This window comes from Salvia splendens, chromosome 11 (assembly GCF_004379255.2).
Source record: "Salvia splendens isolate huo1 chromosome 11, SspV2, whole genome shotgun sequence".
NCBI classification, from domain to species: domain Eukaryota; kingdom Viridiplantae; phylum Streptophyta; class Magnoliopsida; order Lamiales; family Lamiaceae; genus Salvia; species Salvia splendens.
In genome coordinates, this window is record NC_056042.1 from 27,842,629 (window position 1) to 27,862,180 (window position 19,552).

General features: G+C 37.3%; 2 protein-coding genes and 1 pseudogene across 2 annotated transcripts; all 3 read right to left on the reverse strand.

Annotated features, from left to right (window-relative positions):
- Window positions 1–157: 157 nt before the first annotated feature.
- LOC121755260 (ADP-ribosylation factor-like) lies at window positions 158–1,689 on the reverse strand. The gene is made up of 6 exons (XM_042150538.1): window positions 1,542–1,689; window positions 1,375–1,451; window positions 779–898; window positions 501–619; window positions 314–395; window positions 158–217 (listed from the first exon to the last, which is right to left on the reverse strand). Exons 1-6 carry the CDS (start codon window positions 1,687–1,689, stop codon window positions 212–214), a joined length of 552 nt encoding a protein of 183 aa, XP_042006472.1. The 3' UTR covers window positions 158–211.
- A 2,158-nt stretch (window positions 1,690–3,847) lies between these two features.
- LOC121755066 (phenylalanine N-monooxygenase-like) lies at window positions 3,848–5,609 on the reverse strand. The gene is made up of 2 exons (XM_042150347.1): window positions 4,660–5,609; window positions 3,848–4,553 (listed from the first exon to the last, which is right to left on the reverse strand). The coding sequence occupies exons 1-2, from the start codon at window positions 5,590–5,592 to the stop codon at window positions 3,912–3,914; spliced, it is 1,575 nt and encodes a 524-aa protein (XP_042006281.1). The 5' UTR covers window positions 5,593–5,609; the 3' UTR covers window positions 3,848–3,911.
- Window positions 5,610–12,996: 7,387 nt separating this feature from the next.
- LOC121754724 lies at window positions 12,997–15,291 on the reverse strand (annotated as a pseudogene).
- Between the last annotated feature and the right edge of the window lie 4,261 nt (window positions 15,292–19,552).

Here is a 19,552-nt window from a genome sequence, read left to right on the forward strand (position 1 = left end):
GCAAACAAACAAATCAAAACACATAAATGGGAAGAAAAGAAGGCTAAATGTAAAATCTATGGATATTTTAGTAGTAGATAAAATAATTATAATTTCTGTGTATTAGAGACACCCCTACAATTACATAATTGGTTTGAATGGAAGTGGCAAATGATAATGAAAGTCTAAATCTTCACTTAAGTCACCAAAAATCATCCAGCATCTTTCTTTCTTAAGCCTGTTGGTCGCCAAAATGAAACAAATCAAGAACATGAAATAACACTTGTTGAGAAATAGTACAAAATTAACCTGAGGGTAACAACAAGATGCAAACCTTATCAGCGAAGTTGTCCGAGAGCCAATCCAGCCCCTCGTATAGCCCTTCCCCGGAGGTGGAACATGTACTCAGGATGTGCCTGCAATATACATGCCAAGAAGAGCCTTAAATATTTGAGGCAGGTGACGAAGTAGTAGATCCCATATGCACGGCGTAAGCACAGAATAACAGAGAGAGAGTATACCATTGGCGTTGCTGGAGAGAGTGAAGTCCTAGCTTGTCAGTTATCTCAGCAACACTCATAGCATTTCGAAGATCATTTTTGTTAGCAAAAACAAGCAACACAGCATTCCTTAGGTCGTCCTACATGGCCATCAAAAAGCTATTTTTTTTATGTGACTTTAAGTTCTAGTTTATTACTATAAACTAGACAAGGTCACCAGTACATTTTATGATACTAATATTTAAAAGCACCTTTTTATAGAAAGGAAGCAAACCAAAAGTGTGTTTGTGTATGTTTACCTCGTTTAACATCATATGCATTATATCCCTAGCCTCAACAATACGATCTCGATCATTACTATCAACTACAAAGATTACACCTTGAGTATTCTGAAAGTAATGTCTCCACAATGGCCGAATCTGTAGGGCAGATAATAAGAGAATTTAAAGGATTAGCAGCAATACTATAATCAAGAGAGCATGAAACGTGCACGTAGCTACAACTATGAAAGGTAGAGCAAGCCGAAACGAATTCATAACAGACGTTTTACTTAATTTCTCCCTTCTTTAAACTACACAATATCCTAACTCAGGAAAAAGCAACTGAGATACCCGAGACATTGGAAGAATCTTTTCCATTCTTCGGTTATGTATGGATACAAAAGACTTAACACAACACTCTTTCAGACCATCAAAGATAGCAAATGCATCAAAAGACCCTTAGGCTACTATATCTGGCTTTTAGTAATAATCAACACTTTGAAACTATTGAATCTAGTAATATGAGTAGTATTGAATATGTTGTAAGCCAGATATTGAAACTGAAAATAGAATCAAAGAAAAATAGACTCTTCTTGTGGCTTCTAAAGCATTTACTCTGAAAGGATAAACTATACCTTATACCTTTGTTGACCCCCAACATCCCAAACAGTGAACTTAATGTTCTTATATTCGACTGTCTCCACATTGAATCCTGGAAATAATGAAAATAAATTCAATATGAGAAGCTCTAAAAACTCAAAAACAGAGAAGACATTTAGCAAGAAATAGAAAAGAATGATACCAACTGTGGGGATGGTTGTGACTATTTCTCCCAGCTTGAGCTTGTACAGTATAGTGGTCTTACAGACATCATCAAGACCTACCATAACAATCCGCAACTTCTTTTTGGCATACAATCGGCTGAAAAGCTTGGTGAAAGACACCCCCATTTTCTCTCTGCATCATTACATTTGTGATTTAATTTTCATTTTCAAGACAAATTAAAATATCCATTTATTCGATATTGACTATTAATCACCCCGCGACGGAGCGTGTTCCATCAGATTCATCGGAAAGGGGAATGTACATAAACGACGCATTTTTCGTAACTCAGAAACGCAATTACAAAACGCGCGTTGACTAAATTTGTGAGTTTAAAAAGAAGTCGAGGAACACCATATCCTATTTTCGCGGTTTTGCCCAAAGAAAAATATTTCTCGGAGCAGTGGCAAATACTTAGTTAAATCAAATAATCTATCAAGCTATATAGTGTGGAAATGCAAAAATTGAACCCAAAAAAAAAATGAAGCATGAAATCCTTCATGTGCTTGACATCAAACAAGCCACGGAAAACGGTATGACAGAATCACCAAATAGTAGCAATGAGGTTTTATCCAAATTCTGCAAAATCTGGAAACAGTCTATCGGTAGTAACATGCAAACACAAGATAGGAGAGGAGAGAAGCCTCACAAATTGGTGATCAAGAAATAAAAGTCAAATGATTCGAAAACAAGAGAAGCACGTTGTCCTAGTGAATGATCATCATTTTGACTTTTGAGTTTAAATTAATTGTGGACTCGAATTACAATAGTTGATTGAGATTTGAGAGCCTAAACTAAATGTGCCCTAAGCTATACACATTCTATAGAAATACAATTACTCAAATTAAATATAATTTGTAATAAAATAAAGGAAATTGCATGATTAAAATATAATTAATCTTCTTAATTAATATAACTAATCTCATGATTAATTAATTTTGAGAAATCAAACCTCCCAATTTAGTTAGTCTCAAAGTGAGTTGAATCTCACTATTCTAGAAGAGAAAAAGAAATTTAAATATTGGAATTCAATCAAGATCCTTAATTAAGTATCTCAGTATAAATTATAAATTGATTCAGTAAATTCAATCTCATGATTTAATTAGAATGAAAGAACTAAATAGTTTGGTATCTTTTATTTAAAAAGGGTTATCTCAGGAAAACAAACTTATGGCGAAGTTGTAAGTAGGGATGGAAATCATGGAAGCATCTAGGAGACTAGGACTATATGAATACAAGTACTCCATCCGTTTCCTCATAGTTGAGGGGAAACTTTTCGAGACGGAGTTTAAGAAAGGAATGTTGGGTGTGTTAAATAAATAGATAAAAAAAATAAGAGAGGAAAAAAAGTAGAGAGAATCAAGTAAAAAGTAAATAAAGTATACGGAATAGAGTAAGAGAGAGTAAAGTAAGAAAAATACTCAACTATGAAGGAACTTTTCGAAATGAAAAAATGACTCAACTATAAAAGTACAGAGGGAGTAAGAGAGTGAAAAAAGTAGAGAGAATAAAGTAAAAAGTAAATAAAGTATACGGAATAGAGTAAGAGAGAGTAAAGTAAGAAAAATACTCAACTATGAAAGAACTTTTCGAAATGAAAAAATGACTCAACTATAAAAGTACAGAAGGAGTATAAATTATTGAAAATATTGATTTCATCTTTTTTGTTAGCAAAAACAGGCAACACATCATTTCTTAGTCCGTCCTAAATGTGCACCAAAGCTATTTATTTTTTAAATGGAGCAACTGATGTGGCTCTAAGTTGTTAGGCCTCGAACAAAGTCAAGAAGATGGTGAAAGGATTACTAACTTAATTATTTTTAGGTAATACTTCAAAACACTTTTTAAAGGAAAAGGAAAGCAAACCCAAAAGTGCTTGTTTAATTAGTTGTTTGCCTCATTTAGTATCATATGCAACATATCCCTAGCCTCAACAACAAGATCTCGATCATTAGATTTAGTCATTACTATCAACTACAAAGATTAGACCTTGAGTATTCTGAATGTAATGTCTCCACAATGGCCGAATACTAACACATAACTTATTGTGATTAGTAGATTACTTAGGAAGTCAAAGTTTGTAAGGTTTTAGTAGAAAACTGCTTCACAAGTGGCTTCATTAGCAACTATATATCCAACTTCAGTTGAAGAGAGTGAAATCATTTGTTGCTTCTTAGATAACCAATAAATAAATTTTGACCGTAGTAGTGATAATACATTCATCCACAACTTGCATCATTCTACGTGATTATATTGGATTAAAAGAAAGCATCTTATTAACTAGTACATCATTCTTCGTTATTACAATGATACAATACAATGGAATACAATATAACACAAAAATACAATATTAGCTTTGCATAGATTGAAAATATACTTGTGGGTCTAATCGAGGGGTTGCGTGAGCAATCAAGGGCTTAGCTAATGCACCGTTGTCTCTCGACTCAGCCAAGTCAATGTTGTTCGTACCGAGAGGTGGCCTCCAACTAAAACCCTGAATGAGTCTAGCTAGAAGTATAGTGCTCATGGTAGAACCAAGCACGATGCCGGGGCATCCGCGCCTTCCGGTACTAAATGATAAAATGCGCAAGTCGTGATCAACAAGCACGACTCGTGTTTGTTCATAAAAAATGTGCCGCTCGGGCTTGAACTTGAGAGGCTCATCCCAAATCCTAGGGTTCTGCCCTAGGCCGGGACGACTTAGGATCACATAGCTCTTCTCTGGGATCGTGTAGCCACCCACAACAGTATCTTTGGTCGAAGTGTGAGGGACATTAAACGGCGCTAATGGATGTAGCCTAAATGACTCTTTCAAACAAGCCTTGAGATAATTTAGTTTAGGAATGTCTGATTCCTGGACTAGCCTCTTCTTACCTACAACATTGTCCAATTCTTCACATGCCTTAGCAAGTAGGTCTGGTTGATTGATCATCTCTGCCAAAGCCCACTCAGCTGCATTTGATGGATTATCAACCGTTGCAAGCATTATTTCCTGCAAAACCATCATCACTCCCATATCAAATTATGCTCTTTATGAATTTTGGGGTCCAGTCAAAGGCTCCGCAACAAAATAAGTAGCTAGAAACCCAAATACTTACCAAAATGAGTGCTTTGATCTCTCGAATGGTCAAAAGGGGTTCATTTTCTGCGTTCTTGAGGTTAATAAGAAGATCAAGAATATCATCTTCTTCACTCTTATGCCCTAGATTCCACATCTCCATTCTCTTATCGATTGCCGGATCTTGGTATTTTCTTACATTCTTAAGGGCACTCGTCACAATCCTTTTGTGTCCATCCAAATCCAAAAACTCCAACCACGGTACAAAATCAGCTACCCCGAACGCATAGAGACAAGAGAGAATCGCGAACAATCCATCCACGTGTTCTCTTTCTTCCATTCCCGGGCCCTCGTCATCCATTCCCGGCCCGAAAAACCCCTCACCAAACACCATTTTCCTGCTCATGTTGCCGCAGTAATGCTGGGTTGTCTCTCTCAAGTTCACCACCCCATTGATGTCCGGATTCATCCACTGGTTGTAGACAAATCTCACGAGGTGGTCGGCCTCTTCGCATCTCTTCGTGTGGAGCCGCTCGAACACACTCGCGGTGAGCACCTCCGACGCCATCACTCTCCTCATTTTCTTCCACTGACTGCCGGAGGGCGAGAGGACCAGCCCCCGGTACCTGTCGGTGACGAGGCGGGCCACGAGGTTGTCGGGCCGGGATGCGAAGGAGGCGTCGTGCTTCTTCAAGAACTCTCTAGAGAGCTCCGGAGAAGTGACGGAAATGACGTGGACGCTGCCGAGTTTGATGCAAGCGATCTCTGTGTTGAGCTGTTGCATGAGATTGAGTATCCATCGGGAGACAGGCTTGTTTCTCAGCATTTGCGGGAGGCTGCCGACGAAAGGGAAGGCCCTTGGACCCGGCGGTAGAGGCGGCGCCGTCGACCTTCTCTTGATGGATTTGAGTTTGAAGAAGATTAGGGAAAGTAAGCATAATGCTAGGATTTCAAGTTTGGAGATTGTTTCCATTTTTCACGTTTAATTGTTTGAAAAGGTTTGGATATGTTGATAAGTTATTGGCTTATTGCCTTGTGTTTTATAGTGGAAAATTACTACTTATGTTATCTACTTGGATATGCATGTTAATTAAGATATTACTTATCATGGAAAACACGAGCAAATTACAACCTTAATAAAAAACAATTATTAAGTATGAGAACATTATACCACCTAAGAAAAATAATATAATAAACTCATTACATTACACACCATTAAAAACACGAGGACAATTATTCTTAAATAAATGTAGTAAGGAGTATTACTTATGTAATGAATCCTAGGTAGTAACAAGGCGCTTGTTTCATAATTAATGAGTAAGACATGAAAATGGCGTGTTTTATAAATTTGGGCTGTTTATTATATAGTATATTTAATTTAAGATGATAGTGCGAATTGATGGACAGTTATCTACTGTAACTACTACCACTATAAAATAATGGAAAAAATTGAAGCTCCATTACTACAAGTAAGTAACGATTGCAACCCTTCAGGTGTGGAACAAATGAAAGAAGCTGTATCACTAAAGGTAAGACCTGTTCTTGCATGGTTTGATAAGAAACACAAGTTATGACACACAATATAGCACTAAACACATCTCCTATATCGCAATCAGATCAGTAAGATGTTTCCACCAAAAAAAAAGTTATGGTACTTTTTTTTTCTTTTTCTGCATTGCATAAAATTGCATACATGTTGATATTGTTCATACAAATATCTATAACTAAAATTATACCACCAATACTTCATAGTTCTTATTATTGGTATCTCAACTAAAATTAGAGGACACAAACAGAAGCTACCTAAAAAAGCAATAGATTAAGATAATTTGCCCTCAACTTAGATACATTTTCTTTTGCGTCCAAAATTATGATTATTTTTTAAAAAATTCAAATGCTAACAATTGCGTCTCATATTTTGTTTCCTTAAAAGATATAAGTGTTTAGTAGTGGGAGTATTTTGTAAGACTCTTACGAGAAAACCCCTTCATTTTGAGATTTATCAATTCCATTATTGAATGGTTGTTTAATCTTAGGATTAGTCGGTATGCATCTTCAGCTAAGTATAGCTCAATTTGTGGAGCCAATGTGATGTTTGCCATAGTGAAAGTTTTTTAGGATTGTCATTTTCTCTCAAAAAGAGATTCTAATGTCCGAAGGATGATTCACACCTTCTTCCTTTCCTTCTCTTCCATCTACTCTCTTTTTGGTCTAATTTGTGTGATTTGATCGCATATCATTTGTTTATTTGTTGAGATTCACAAGAGGTAATTCATGGGAAAACAAAGTATGGGCCTGATTTTGATTAACGGGGCGCACCCGACTTGGCACCTATTCCTATCATAGAGCAATTTAGTAGCGATGCAGACGACAAGCCAGATAGATTTCAGAGTTGCATTGATACAGACCAAACAGGAGAACTCATCCCAAAAGACTAGTCTGTTAGGAGAGAGAGTCCATTTAGTCTATATAGACCACATCAGTTGTTCTCACAACCGATGTGGGAATTGAGTCCGTAACATTCGACCCTCCTTTAAGGGCCAACGTCCTCGTTGGTCACGGCCACGTTGGTCACGGCTGGTTCTTTGCCAGGCCACCACTCCGAGTTCTCGTTGGTCACGGCCACGTTGGTCACGGCGGATTCTTTGCCCGGCCACCACTCCGTGGGTCACCACTCCGAGCGGTCCCAAACGCACTCGTTGGTCACGGCGAGTTCGTTGCCCGGCCACCACTCCGAGCCGTTTGGACTCTCAATGAAAGCACCAATTGGTACAGACCAAACAGGAGAACTCATCCCAAAAGACTTCTTTTGGGATGAGTTCTCCTGTTTGGTCTGTATCATGCATGAACAGGTGAGGCCTCACATTATGCAACACAACAATTGGAATAAATTACGAGTTGATAGGTGACAGAAGAAAGGGGTTTTCCAAAAAGGAAATTTTTAATATGGATTCATTTGAGGAATGAACATTCTCCTGGTGGGTGTTAGGGGAAATTACAGTCATTGGTTAAATGATAATGCATATAAGGTGGACTAGCCAACGTTGCTCATTTATCTCTGTCGTTCGAAGTCGAAGATGATGAAGATCTATCGCAGGCTTTGTGAAGAACACCAAATACACACTCACACAAAGTGGAAACAACAATCAAGAATTACGTGGTTCGGCTGTTGAAGCCTACATCCACGGATAAAGGAGATCACACTGTTTATTACTCTCAAGAAACGTGGTGGAGATGTACAAAATGAAGTAGAAAACCCTCACACACGCAAGCTCTCTTGCTCTTGGTTACAAAGAACTCTCAAAGCTAATGCCTCACAAAGATAGTGTGTGAAATTGATTATGAATCTAACTAACTCCAGTTGTGCATGCTTGCATTTATATGCAACACCCGCGGTCCCCAACGGCAATCTTTCCCCTAGTCATCCGCTCCTAAGCGTTTTAACCGAACATGTTGTGCTCACCTTGCTTAGTCAGCCTTTCACAACACTTAACTTGCTTCCATCTTTAACAAATCTCCACCTATTGGAGCTGAACAAGTGTTGATCTCTCCCTCAATCCCATCTTTCACCTTCTAACCAAGCTGATCAGTTCCAAGCAATGCTTTAGCTTAGAACTGTGAACTGCCTTAGTTAACATATCCGATGCATTCTCCTCTGTCCCAACTTTCTCAATCTTCACAGATCCTTTGCGTACTTCATCTCTAATGAAATGGAGTCTAACATCCACATGCTTACTTCTTTCATGGAATGTCTGATGTTTAGTTAGGCAAATAGTACTAGAACTATCACACTTTATCTCCATTGCCCGCTGTTGTATGCCAAAATATCCCAGAATCCCTTTCAACCAAAAACTTTCTTTAACTGCTTCAGCTAATGCAATATACTCTGCTCCTGTTGTTAAAAGCGCCACTACCGATTGCAGGCTGGACTTCAAACTTACAGCTGATCCATAGAGATTAAACACATAGCCTAATTGAGACTTTCTAGTGTCATAGCTAACTGCATAATCTGAATCTATGAACCCCATTAGCTTATCCCCATGTGATTCATTCTGTTTCTTGAATAAAATTCCATAGTCATTAGTTCCTCTTAGATACCTTAGCATCCATTTAAGCACATGTCAGTGATTCATTCCTGGATCAGCCATGTATCTACTCACCACACTAATCACATGGCTCAAGTCTGGCCTTGTACAGACCATGGTATACATCACACTTCCAATGATGCTTGCATATGGAATCTTGTTCATCACCTTCCTCTCCTCTTCACTTGTGGGACATTGCTCCTTTGAGAGTTTAAATTGTTGAGCTAGAGGGATGGTCACTGGTTTTGAGCTGTCCATTTGGAATCTTTTGAAAACCTTTTCCAGATAATCCTTCCGAGTCAGAAATAAAGTTTCATTCTCTCTATCTCTGATCATATACATCCCTAAGATTCGCCTTGCATTACCAAGATCCTTCACCTCAAAACCTGACTGCAGCTGCTTCTTCAAGGCTGATATTTCTGCCATACTCTCAGCTGCATCAACATATTATCTACATACAAGAGTAGATATGCTCTGATGGTATTTCCCTCATTCTTGATGTACACACAATCATCATAGTTGGACTTCATAAAGCCAATTTCCACCATGTATTGATCAAACTTTAAGTACCCGTGTCTTGAACTTTGTTTCAGACCGTAGAGGCTCTTTTTCAGTTGGCAAACCTTTCCTTCTTCTCTCTCCTTGACAAAGCCCTCTGGCTGCTCCATGAAGATGGTTTCTTCAAGATCTCCATGCAAGAATGCGGTTTTTACATCCAACTGATGAAGTTCCCAGTTTCTTTGAACAACAATAGCCAGCAAAATCCTTATAGGGCTATGCTATACAACTGGTGAAAAAACTTCATTGTAGTCAATCCCTTCAATCTGATTATATCCCTTTGCTACTAGCCTTGCTTCGTATCTGATACTATCATTCTTGAATGCTTCAATTTTCTTCTTATAAACCCATTTGCATCCAATAGTCTTCTGATTCAGTGGCCTCAAAACCAATACCCAGGTCCTGTTCTTGTATAAAGAGTCAATTTCCTCCTGCATAGCTCTTAGCCACTTATTCTTCTATGGGCTCCTGACTACCTCTTTGTACGTTGAAGGCTCATGGTACTCAATCTGCTCAGCTATGCAAAGTGCATAGTACATCATATCATAATCCTGGTATTTCTTAGGTAACTTGATTTGCCTCTTAGGCAAAACTCTTCTTGAAGTTTCTGCTGGTTGTTGATGGTGTGGGATGCTCTCAGATTATAGTGCATCTGTCAATCTTTCTCCATGTGCTTCAGACTCTTCATGAGCCTGATTATCAGATCCATTAGTTTCTGCCACATGCTCCACCTCAACCTATGTATCAGCTGCTTTAGGTGCTAAATAAGGCATCTCATCTTCTCTAAACACCACATCTCTGCTGATTACTATCTTGCTGTTCCCTGTGCACCAGAGCCTATATCCTTTCACATCTTTATGATAACCTAGCATTACACATTTAAGTGTTCTAGGCTCCAACTTCCCTTGCCTCAAATGAGCAAATATTCTGAGCCTGGAGTAGTAACCAGCATATCCATACCATTTCTTGTCTGGTGTACTGAAATCAATAGATGAAGATGGACATTTATTCAGCAACACTGCTGCAGTAGCAGCTGCTTCACCCCAGAAACTCTTAGGCATTCCAGAGTCAAATAGCATACACCTAATTCTTTCAAGTAAGGTTCTATTTGCCCTCTCTGCCACCCTATTTTGTTGTGGGTTGTTGGGGACGGTTCTATGCTTTCTAATGCATTTCTCCTTGCAGTAGGCATCAAACTGAGATGATGAGAACTCCAAGCCATTATCTGTTCTTAAACACTTCAGAGGCCTTCCCTTTTCAGTTTCCACTACCTTACACCATTCCTTGAATTTAGTAAAAGCCTATGATTTTTCTCTCATCACATAGAGCCAAATTTTTCTGGAATAGTCATCAACAATAGTCAAGAAGTACCTGCCTCCACCTATGCTTTGTCTCTGAGCTGGCCCCCAGATATCACTGTGAGCATAATCAAGAGGGGATTCTGATGTGTGTTTTCCTTTCTGGAAGGTGAGCTTCTTACTCTTGCTAAGTATGCATTGTTCACATGCAGCAAACTCCTGCTCCATCTTGGTTGTGTCAGAGCAAATAACACCAGCTTTCACCAATTCTTTCAGGCTAGATAATCCAACATGACCCAATCTTCTATGCCAAGTTGCTGAGCTAATTTTCTCAGCAAAATGCATCTCAGGTCCAACAGCCTTTCCTTGCAGATAGTAGAGGCTATTATGTCTCACAGCCTTCATCACTATTGCAGTCCCTTTGCAGACTTGCATCATCCCATTTGTTGATATAAAACTGAAGCCCTTTCTCTCCAGCAGCCCCAATGAGATCAGGTTTCTTTTGATCTCTGGGATGAACCTTACATCAGATAGGATTTTGATAGAGCCATCATCCATGTGAAATTTACACTGCCTACAGCCTTGACATGGCAGATGTGATCATTCCCCAAAGAAACTGTGTCCTTAGCTTACCTCAAATCCATTAACCAGTCATCATTAGAGGTAATATGAAAGCTGCATCCTGAGTCCATAATCCAGGAGCTATGAATTCTTCCTTCTGCCACAGTCAAGACCTCAGCCACCTCCACAAGCTCATTCAAGTTTGCAGCATCTTGGCCTTGGTTTTCCTCTGCTTGCTTCCTCTTAAAAGCATAGCAGTCTCTCTTAAGATGTCCTGGTTTCTTGCACCAGTGGCAACTCCTAGATTCTTTTCAATCTTCTTTCATTCCCTTCTGCCATTTCTACTTCTTGGACCCCTTCTTCTTGGAGTGCCCTTTGTCATTTGCACTGACATTCTAGCTTTCTGCAGTAAGATCCACGAACTTAGCATCGCTCTTCTGAAACTCCTTAGCCTTCAGAGCTGACTGAACTTCTTCAAAAGAGATCGAATTCTCCCTTCCGAACAACATTGCATCCTTGAGGTGCTCATACGACTTGGGCAGCGCATTCAGCAACATTATAGCTTTATCCTCATCCTCAATTTTGACATCAATGTTTTCTAGATCATCAATCGACTTATTGAATTCCTCCAATTGTTCAGTAACTCCTTTCCCCTCCACAAACTTATAAGAGTAGAGTTTCTGCTTCATATATAAACGATTGGCTAAAGATTTTGTGCAGTATATACCTTCAAGTTTCGACAAGATCCCTGCAGCGGTAGTTTCCTTCGAGACTTCCCTCAGAACTCGATCGGAGAGGCTCAAGATCAGCGTGCTATAAGCCTTCTTTACGATCTCCTTTCTCTTCGCAATCTGCTTCTCATCGGCTTCTCCTTCCTGCTTGGATTCATCTTCGGCATCTAGAGCATCCGCTAGCCCTTGTTGGATCAAGATAGCTCGCATCTTGATCCTCCATAATCCAAAATCATTTTTTCCGGTGAACTTCTTGAGATCGAATCTAGCGGCTGACATCTTTCCCACGGACGGCGCCAATTTGTCGTTCGAAGTCGAAGATGATGAAGATCTATCACAGGCTTTGTGAAGAACACCAAATACACACTCACACAAATTGGAAACAACAATCAAGAATTACGTGATTCAGCTGTAGAAGCCTACGTCGACGGAGAAAGGAGATCACACTGTTTATTACTCTCAAGAAACGTGATGGAGATGTACAAGATGAAGTAGAAAACCCTCACACACTCAAGCTCTCTTGCTCTCGGTTACAAAGAACTCTCAAAGCTAATGCCTCACAAAGATAGTGTGTGAAATTGATTATGAATCTAACTAACTCCAGCTGTGCATGCTTGCATTTATATGCAACACCCGCGTCCCCAACGGCTATCTTTCCCCGAGTCATCCGCTCCTAACCGTTTTAACCGAACATGTTGTGCTCACCTTGCTTAGTCAGCCTTTCACAACACTTAACTTGCTTCCATCTTTAACAATCTCCATATGAAATAGCAGTGAGGCAGCTGAAACAGGTAAAGGGTCGACTCTTTTTCAAGAGATGGAGTATGATGCAACTCGAGTTGACGACGTAGGTGACGCAGTTGATGCCATAATTTCCGAAACAAAAATTGTGTCGAAATAACGCGAAACAGGGTGAAGAATCAAAATCATAGCTACACCATGTTGTATGACAAAATTTGACCATTAGACGTCGTTTAAAGGGTGAAAGGGACAATTTACTGTTTTCAGGTGTATTTTTAATTCTCTATTTTTCGTTTTATTTCTTTTTTGAATCCATAGGGTTTTGCAATCACTTATAAACAGTGAGTTTAATTGTTTTGAAGTCACATTTTAATTGACAAGAACATTTTCATTTCTCAAGAAACTAGGTTTCATTTATTACTATTCTAGTTCAGACATTCAATACATGTTTTCTCTTCTTTTTTCATCACGTCTGATCTAAGATATGTATGCAAAATAAATCAACATTGTAAATAAGATATGGAATAGTATTATGTAAATTACATGGTAAAAAAAAAACAAGTTAGATTCTCAATCAACTCAACAACGAAGAACGTCCAAAAGCACCAATTTTAGGGAAGTCGTACTAGCGGAGAATATCTGCTTAATGCATCCGGATATGACGGGAGTGATTTCGTTTCCATGTCATGCATCTTCTTCTCTGCTTCAGCAACATCTTTTTCCTTATTCTTGCCCCACAACACTCCGTACAGTCCCGCCACAATAAGCACAGATCCAACAACTCTGCAAAAACGGACCAAATCGGTTAGTTATCGTTAAAGACACGAAGGTACCAAACATAGTATTCTGGACTAAAATGGTAAAGCAATCAGAATAAATTAGACTTACGTTCCAACGTAGATTTGTTCATCAAGTAAAGCCCAGCTGACGATGGCTACCATAACAAGTAGCAAAGGGCTAAACACGGATACGTATAAAGGGCCTTTCTTGTCTATGCACCATGCCATTAGGCAAAATGCTACTGCTGAGCACATTACTCCCAGCAAACATGCATATTAGTCATGCATGTTTCTAACTGAATATAGACGTTGGTGAAATGAGAGAATGATATTATACCGCGTAGATGGATGAGGTGAGCCTAAGTTCGGAAGCGAGGGACCAAGCAGATAGTGTAGGCTCCATGGCGAAGGCCACGGCCACACACTGGACAGTTGCCATCGCGCACATTATGGCCGTGCATGAGAAGGGAACATTGTAGTTCATGCTTACTTTTGCCTGCATTTTAATTATATTAATTTTTCTAGTTATTTGACTTGATAAAACATTAAGATGAGATTGATGAGAAGAGGTGGTGTGGTTACTTGAATGATCAAGTAGACAGCCCAAGAAACAGCACTGAGAATGAGGAGAAAAGGCCTAGAATTAAACTGGGGTGGGTGTTGCTTGGAGCACTCCTCTCTGCAAATTTCCAGTGAAAGATGGATTTTCCAATGTTGACCGCGGATCCCGAGTAAAACGACAAAAACAGGGCTCCTCCTACACACAACGCCGTCCCCGCTATTTTTGCTTGCCCTGCCCTGGTCTTCACGCCTATCTTTTCCAGTCTGTCATGTATAGGGATGTCAGTGGAGCCTGAAACCTCTATATGAATTATTTAGAGGGTTAGGGTTTGATAGATAATTACCGAAAGGTGACAGCCATGATAAAGGTGACGGCCGGATTAATGTTGGTTAACGCGCATGCGATTGTTGGAGTTGAATTCTTCAGTCCCACGAAATATGTGATTTGATTCACTGTCACTCTGCACCATAAATATACTACTCATAAGATGAGCCTTATTTTCAGATGTTCAATTACTTTTTTTAATTTTTTTTCACTCACCCAGATATGGAACATAAGAAGATCTGGAATAAGATACTTCGTGTCATTTTAGGGCGGTTATTCCTGCAAAAATTCACATTATACTATAACCGAAGAGAGTAGTTTTTGAGGAGTTAATATGTAATCCAACATAGCAACCAAATGATATAAAAGTTGGTTATGAAAAATTAATCATAACTACTCAAAAAATATTAATGTTAATTCTACATTACCGAATAAAATAGTACTACTAGTAATAAAATGAGCAACCTTAATTTAATTATGCATGTATATGTAGGAGTGTATCTGGTTTGAAGACACATATTCCATGAGCAACCTTAATTTTCAGCATATCGCCTGGTATAGATCACGTGATACCTATGCAATGTGTGTGCCCTCACTCTCACACCATTTATCATTTATGCGTGCGTTTATACACACACACACACACATATATTAAAAGAATTCAAATAACAACATTTTTATGGTAAGAAACACAATTTATATTTATATATACGTAAATATATTGAGATTTTAATTGTTTCGGACCTTATGTCAATTTCCTGCAATCAAACCCTACTATTGATTTGGAAGAAGACAGACATACAGATAGTTGGATAGATAGATAGATAGATAGATACCTCTCGATGAAGTAAGCAAGAGGAAGAATAGAAAGCGTAGCGAAAAGTTGGCGATATGCGACTTGCACAAAAGGACTCATTCCGGTATTCATCGCCAATTTTGCTATGATATTCATACCAACATACCCTAACTGCACTATCACCATGTACACGAATGCTATAATATCTCCTCTCCCATTCCCCTTCCCCTTCTCCATTGATTAATTTTCCTCAAATATTATTTGAGAGAAAATTAGTAGTAATATGTAAAGAGAGATGGTGAAGATGATGTTGTGGTGAGTTAGATGAATGAGGAGATATATAAAGTAGATTTGATTTAGAGAGAAATGATGGTTTTGTTTTTGTTGTGTAATGAAATATGCATGGGAGAGGGGAGTATCACGCTTCCCTATTCTCATTTATGCTATAAATCCACTTTCAGTTGACACAATATTGTTTGCCAGCTTACCTTTTTAATTCATTAACACTAAAATCCAATTTTTTTTATACACATACACACGTCTTGCAATAACCAAATTGCATTCTTCCATTTCTCCTCTTGCCTGGTTGGTTGGTTGCATGTGCTTATTTTTAAACAATATTCAAATAATTGTAAATTAATATTTATATTTCAGCTTCTATTTCAAGTATCAACTTCTGTTGTGCACGGCATTTTGTTTCGAGTTGCGTAAAGATCGACCCAATAGAATTTTAGTTTACGAAATTAGAATAAATTCTTATTATATTTATTACTATGATACATATTATAATAATTAGATTAAGATTTTCTTTATTAGTTTATAACATAATAATTCCAACAAGATTATTATAATTAATACTCCCCCGTTCCACTCTAAGTGACATATTTTCCTTTTTTGGGATATCTCACTCTAAACGATTCATTTCTAAATATAGATATCACTCTCTACTTTCTCTCTCTCCACTTTAGTATCATTAGTTTTTATTATATCATTATCTATTATTAGTATGATTTATAATTCAATTAATTATATTACAAATATCATACTAATAAATTAATAATCATTAATTCAGTAGTAATATCTAACCATTATAAATAATATACTAATAATTGATTTATTACTGATTATAGTTATTTATTATTATTTTTTTAATTAAGTATGATTCACAATATAAAATGTTTTAAGATTTTTATAAATAATTTTTATTACAGTTGTTTAAAATAATAAAAATCATACTCATACCTAAATGTGTAAAAATAACTGAATCATATTATTTATATATCACTCTCACTTGTCTTTTTTTTTATAAATCTATAAATCGAATAATTCGAGGTCACAAATATTTACTAATTAAACGATCTAATTTATATGTACGTACCAAATGATGATAAACAATTTCGACCCAAAGTTGAACTAACAAATTATTATTATATTGTTACAGGAGTAGTACAAGTTACGTACAGCACATAATTGGGTTGTAAATTAGATCAGATTAATTCATGTATTGGCTTATGCAACATGTAAAGAAGAGCCCTCATTTATTTCCCTATTACGTCTCGATGTATATGTAGTATGTACTAGCTTTCATGGAAAGGAATGAACATATCATAATCATAAAATTAATTAACATAAATGCAAACTGCAGTGAAGGATGGCCATCCAACAGAATCTTCCTATAGAACATCACAGAGAGCGTCCACTATAATGTGGACGCGGCGGACGCCGCGTTTGGGGCGAAAGCGGGGCGGATTATAGTGGGAAGGGTGTCCGCCCCGGGGGCGGACGCGGCGAAGGGGGAGGGAGGCGGCGGACGCGGGATAGCCGCGTGCGGGGCGAGGACGCGGCTGAGGGTGGCAGAGAGAGAAGGAGTGGGGTTATAGCCGCGGCTGTCTATTGCTATAGCCGCGGCTGACGCGGCGGCGCGGCGGTTCGAGAAGGGGGGCGGCGGTGAGATTCCTTTTTACCTCTGTTAATATCACATAAGTGGTCATGACCAATCTTTTTTGAAATTGTTGTTTTGAATTGGGAATTGCACTAAACTGATCGGTGATCAGGAATCCAGCTATGAATTAATCCGTTGAATTTGGACAACAGTGTGTTGTTTACTGGCGTGATTATATTCAGCCACGTCAAATGTTATTTCAATAATTATGTGTTAAATGGATTATTGGAAGAAGCACCTTGTTTTAAGCCACAATTAAGGAGGAATGAGAGTGAAGCAGGAGAAAGGGTTGCCCTTGACCAGATTTTGATGGTTGTTTATTAAGGGATACTTTTTAGTACTCCATTTGTCCTGCCTAAGATGATACATTTCCTGGCCGGCATAGGATTTTATGAGTTATTGGTTAAAATGTTTAATTGGAAAGAGAAAATGTGGGTGTAGATATTAAATTAGAGGGAGAAAGAAAGATGAATATTTTAATTGGAGTGAGAAAAAGTGGTTGAGTGTATTAATTGGAGAGAGAAATTTTCCAAAAAAGGAAATGTGTCATCTTAGTTGGGATAAACTTAAAAGGAAAATGTGTCATGGTAAGCGGGACGGAGGGAGTAGTATATAGTTATGTTAGAAATTTTTGTCAATTTTTATGTTAAATGTACGGTATTATTGTAATTATTAATTCGAAAGACTAAATTAACTAAACAACATAAAGAAACATACTATAAGTACAATCCATTAAAATTATACTGCCTCTATATTTTAAATATAGCAACAAATTTTAGTCCATCTCTTAAAAAAAATAATTAAATCACAATCAAAATTAACTTTAGCTACAAGTTATTTTTATAATAAAATTTATAATTTTAATTTTTATAATTAATATATTTAAGATTTTCATAGTAATATTTTATTCTAATATTTTACTTTCTAAAAGTTATAGAGAAAGAGAGAGATAGGATCACATAAAGTGAATGTAAAAATAAAGTAAAAAAAATACCATTTCAGACACTTAAACTATAATAAAATATCATACTATACTACTAGAGAAAGAGACAGAAAATATCATATCTATAATCTAGATATGAAAGTCCAAAAATATCTTTCATGTCTTTGGGGCATTTTTGTTGCAAAATTGTGATGAATAGTGAAAAAGTACCATAAATGTGATTATACCTTACTGCAGGGATTATTTTAAAGTTCATAAACTGTTTGCGTGTGAAACATATAGTTCAAAGACCATTTGCATGGTTCAGTTGGAAGACTTTCGGCCTTAATCCGCAAACCCGATCGAGTAGGATTAGTCAGATTCCGCTATAAGCGGGTTCGGTACATATGTAGTCAAACAAAAAAAAACACGCGGCACAAATTAAAATTTCGGTAAACTTCATAATTTTATGATTGTTAACTCTATTTTTAAAATTCAATTTTAAATGACTTAGTACCTATAAACCAAATTAATTTACTTTTTATTAAATATAGTGAGCGATAATATTATTGGACTTTCTTATCCTGGCAATGTTTCTAAATATAGATTGAAAGAAAAAATTCATTACACTTTCCCATTCTGGGTGCATTGATTCCATGTAAAAAGAGAAATACGACTCTTGTTTTTTCTTTCAGTTATATTTGCAAATTGCAAAAGCTTAGAGTACAATTTTATATTTCGTCAGTTTCCTAAAAATAGAAACTTTTGATTGTAAGAAATGGACTCCACAATCTTTTAATACTAATTTTACTATATATTTTTTTCTTTTCCGTATTTTATCTATTCTTTCCTTTTATCTCTCTTATTTTGTTAATTTTGTATTAAAATTTATTTTATTTTTAAAGTTTATGTTTTTAAGAAATGGAGTGCGCTTTTACCAAATATCAATCGTCAATATATTACTATTGAATTTAATAGCATCATCTTAACGTTTTATTTTTTTTCACTTTGACATGTCAAATAATTAATGTGAATGTTATATCAGAAACTTATTACCAATAGAACGATTCAATAATAACTTCATTATACTTCAAAAAAGATTATAATATATACTCCTTCCAATTTCTAAAAAATAAGAACTTTGAAAACAGCATAGATTTTAATGTAAAACTAATAGTAGTAATAAGAAAGAGGAACAGAAAAAATAGTGAAATTATTGTTATTTGATTCCAAGTTTGCGACCCGGCGATCCATCTTATCGAAGCGCGCGTTCAATTGCTCAAACCCTAGCGTGATCGGGTCCGTCGATTGAGGCCTACCTCCAATCTCGCCGATATTCCGCTGACGCATCGGCCCCAATTGCAGTGTTTCAGTCACCGGCACTTCGGACTCCATTAGATTTCGTTTTCACAGATAATGATGAGTTTCGGGATGAAAGCACCAGTTGTTACGGACGTTCTCCGTAACGAGGCCGGATGGCTAACTTCTCGGAGAGATAAGGTGATCGAACCTTCGACGTGCTCGAAGGAAAGGCCACGATTTGCGGTTCCACGGACGTTCTCCGATCAGCAGCAAATAGGGAACGATAATATTCTTGTTGCTCAAGACAAGTTTAGGGAAAATATGTAATTCAT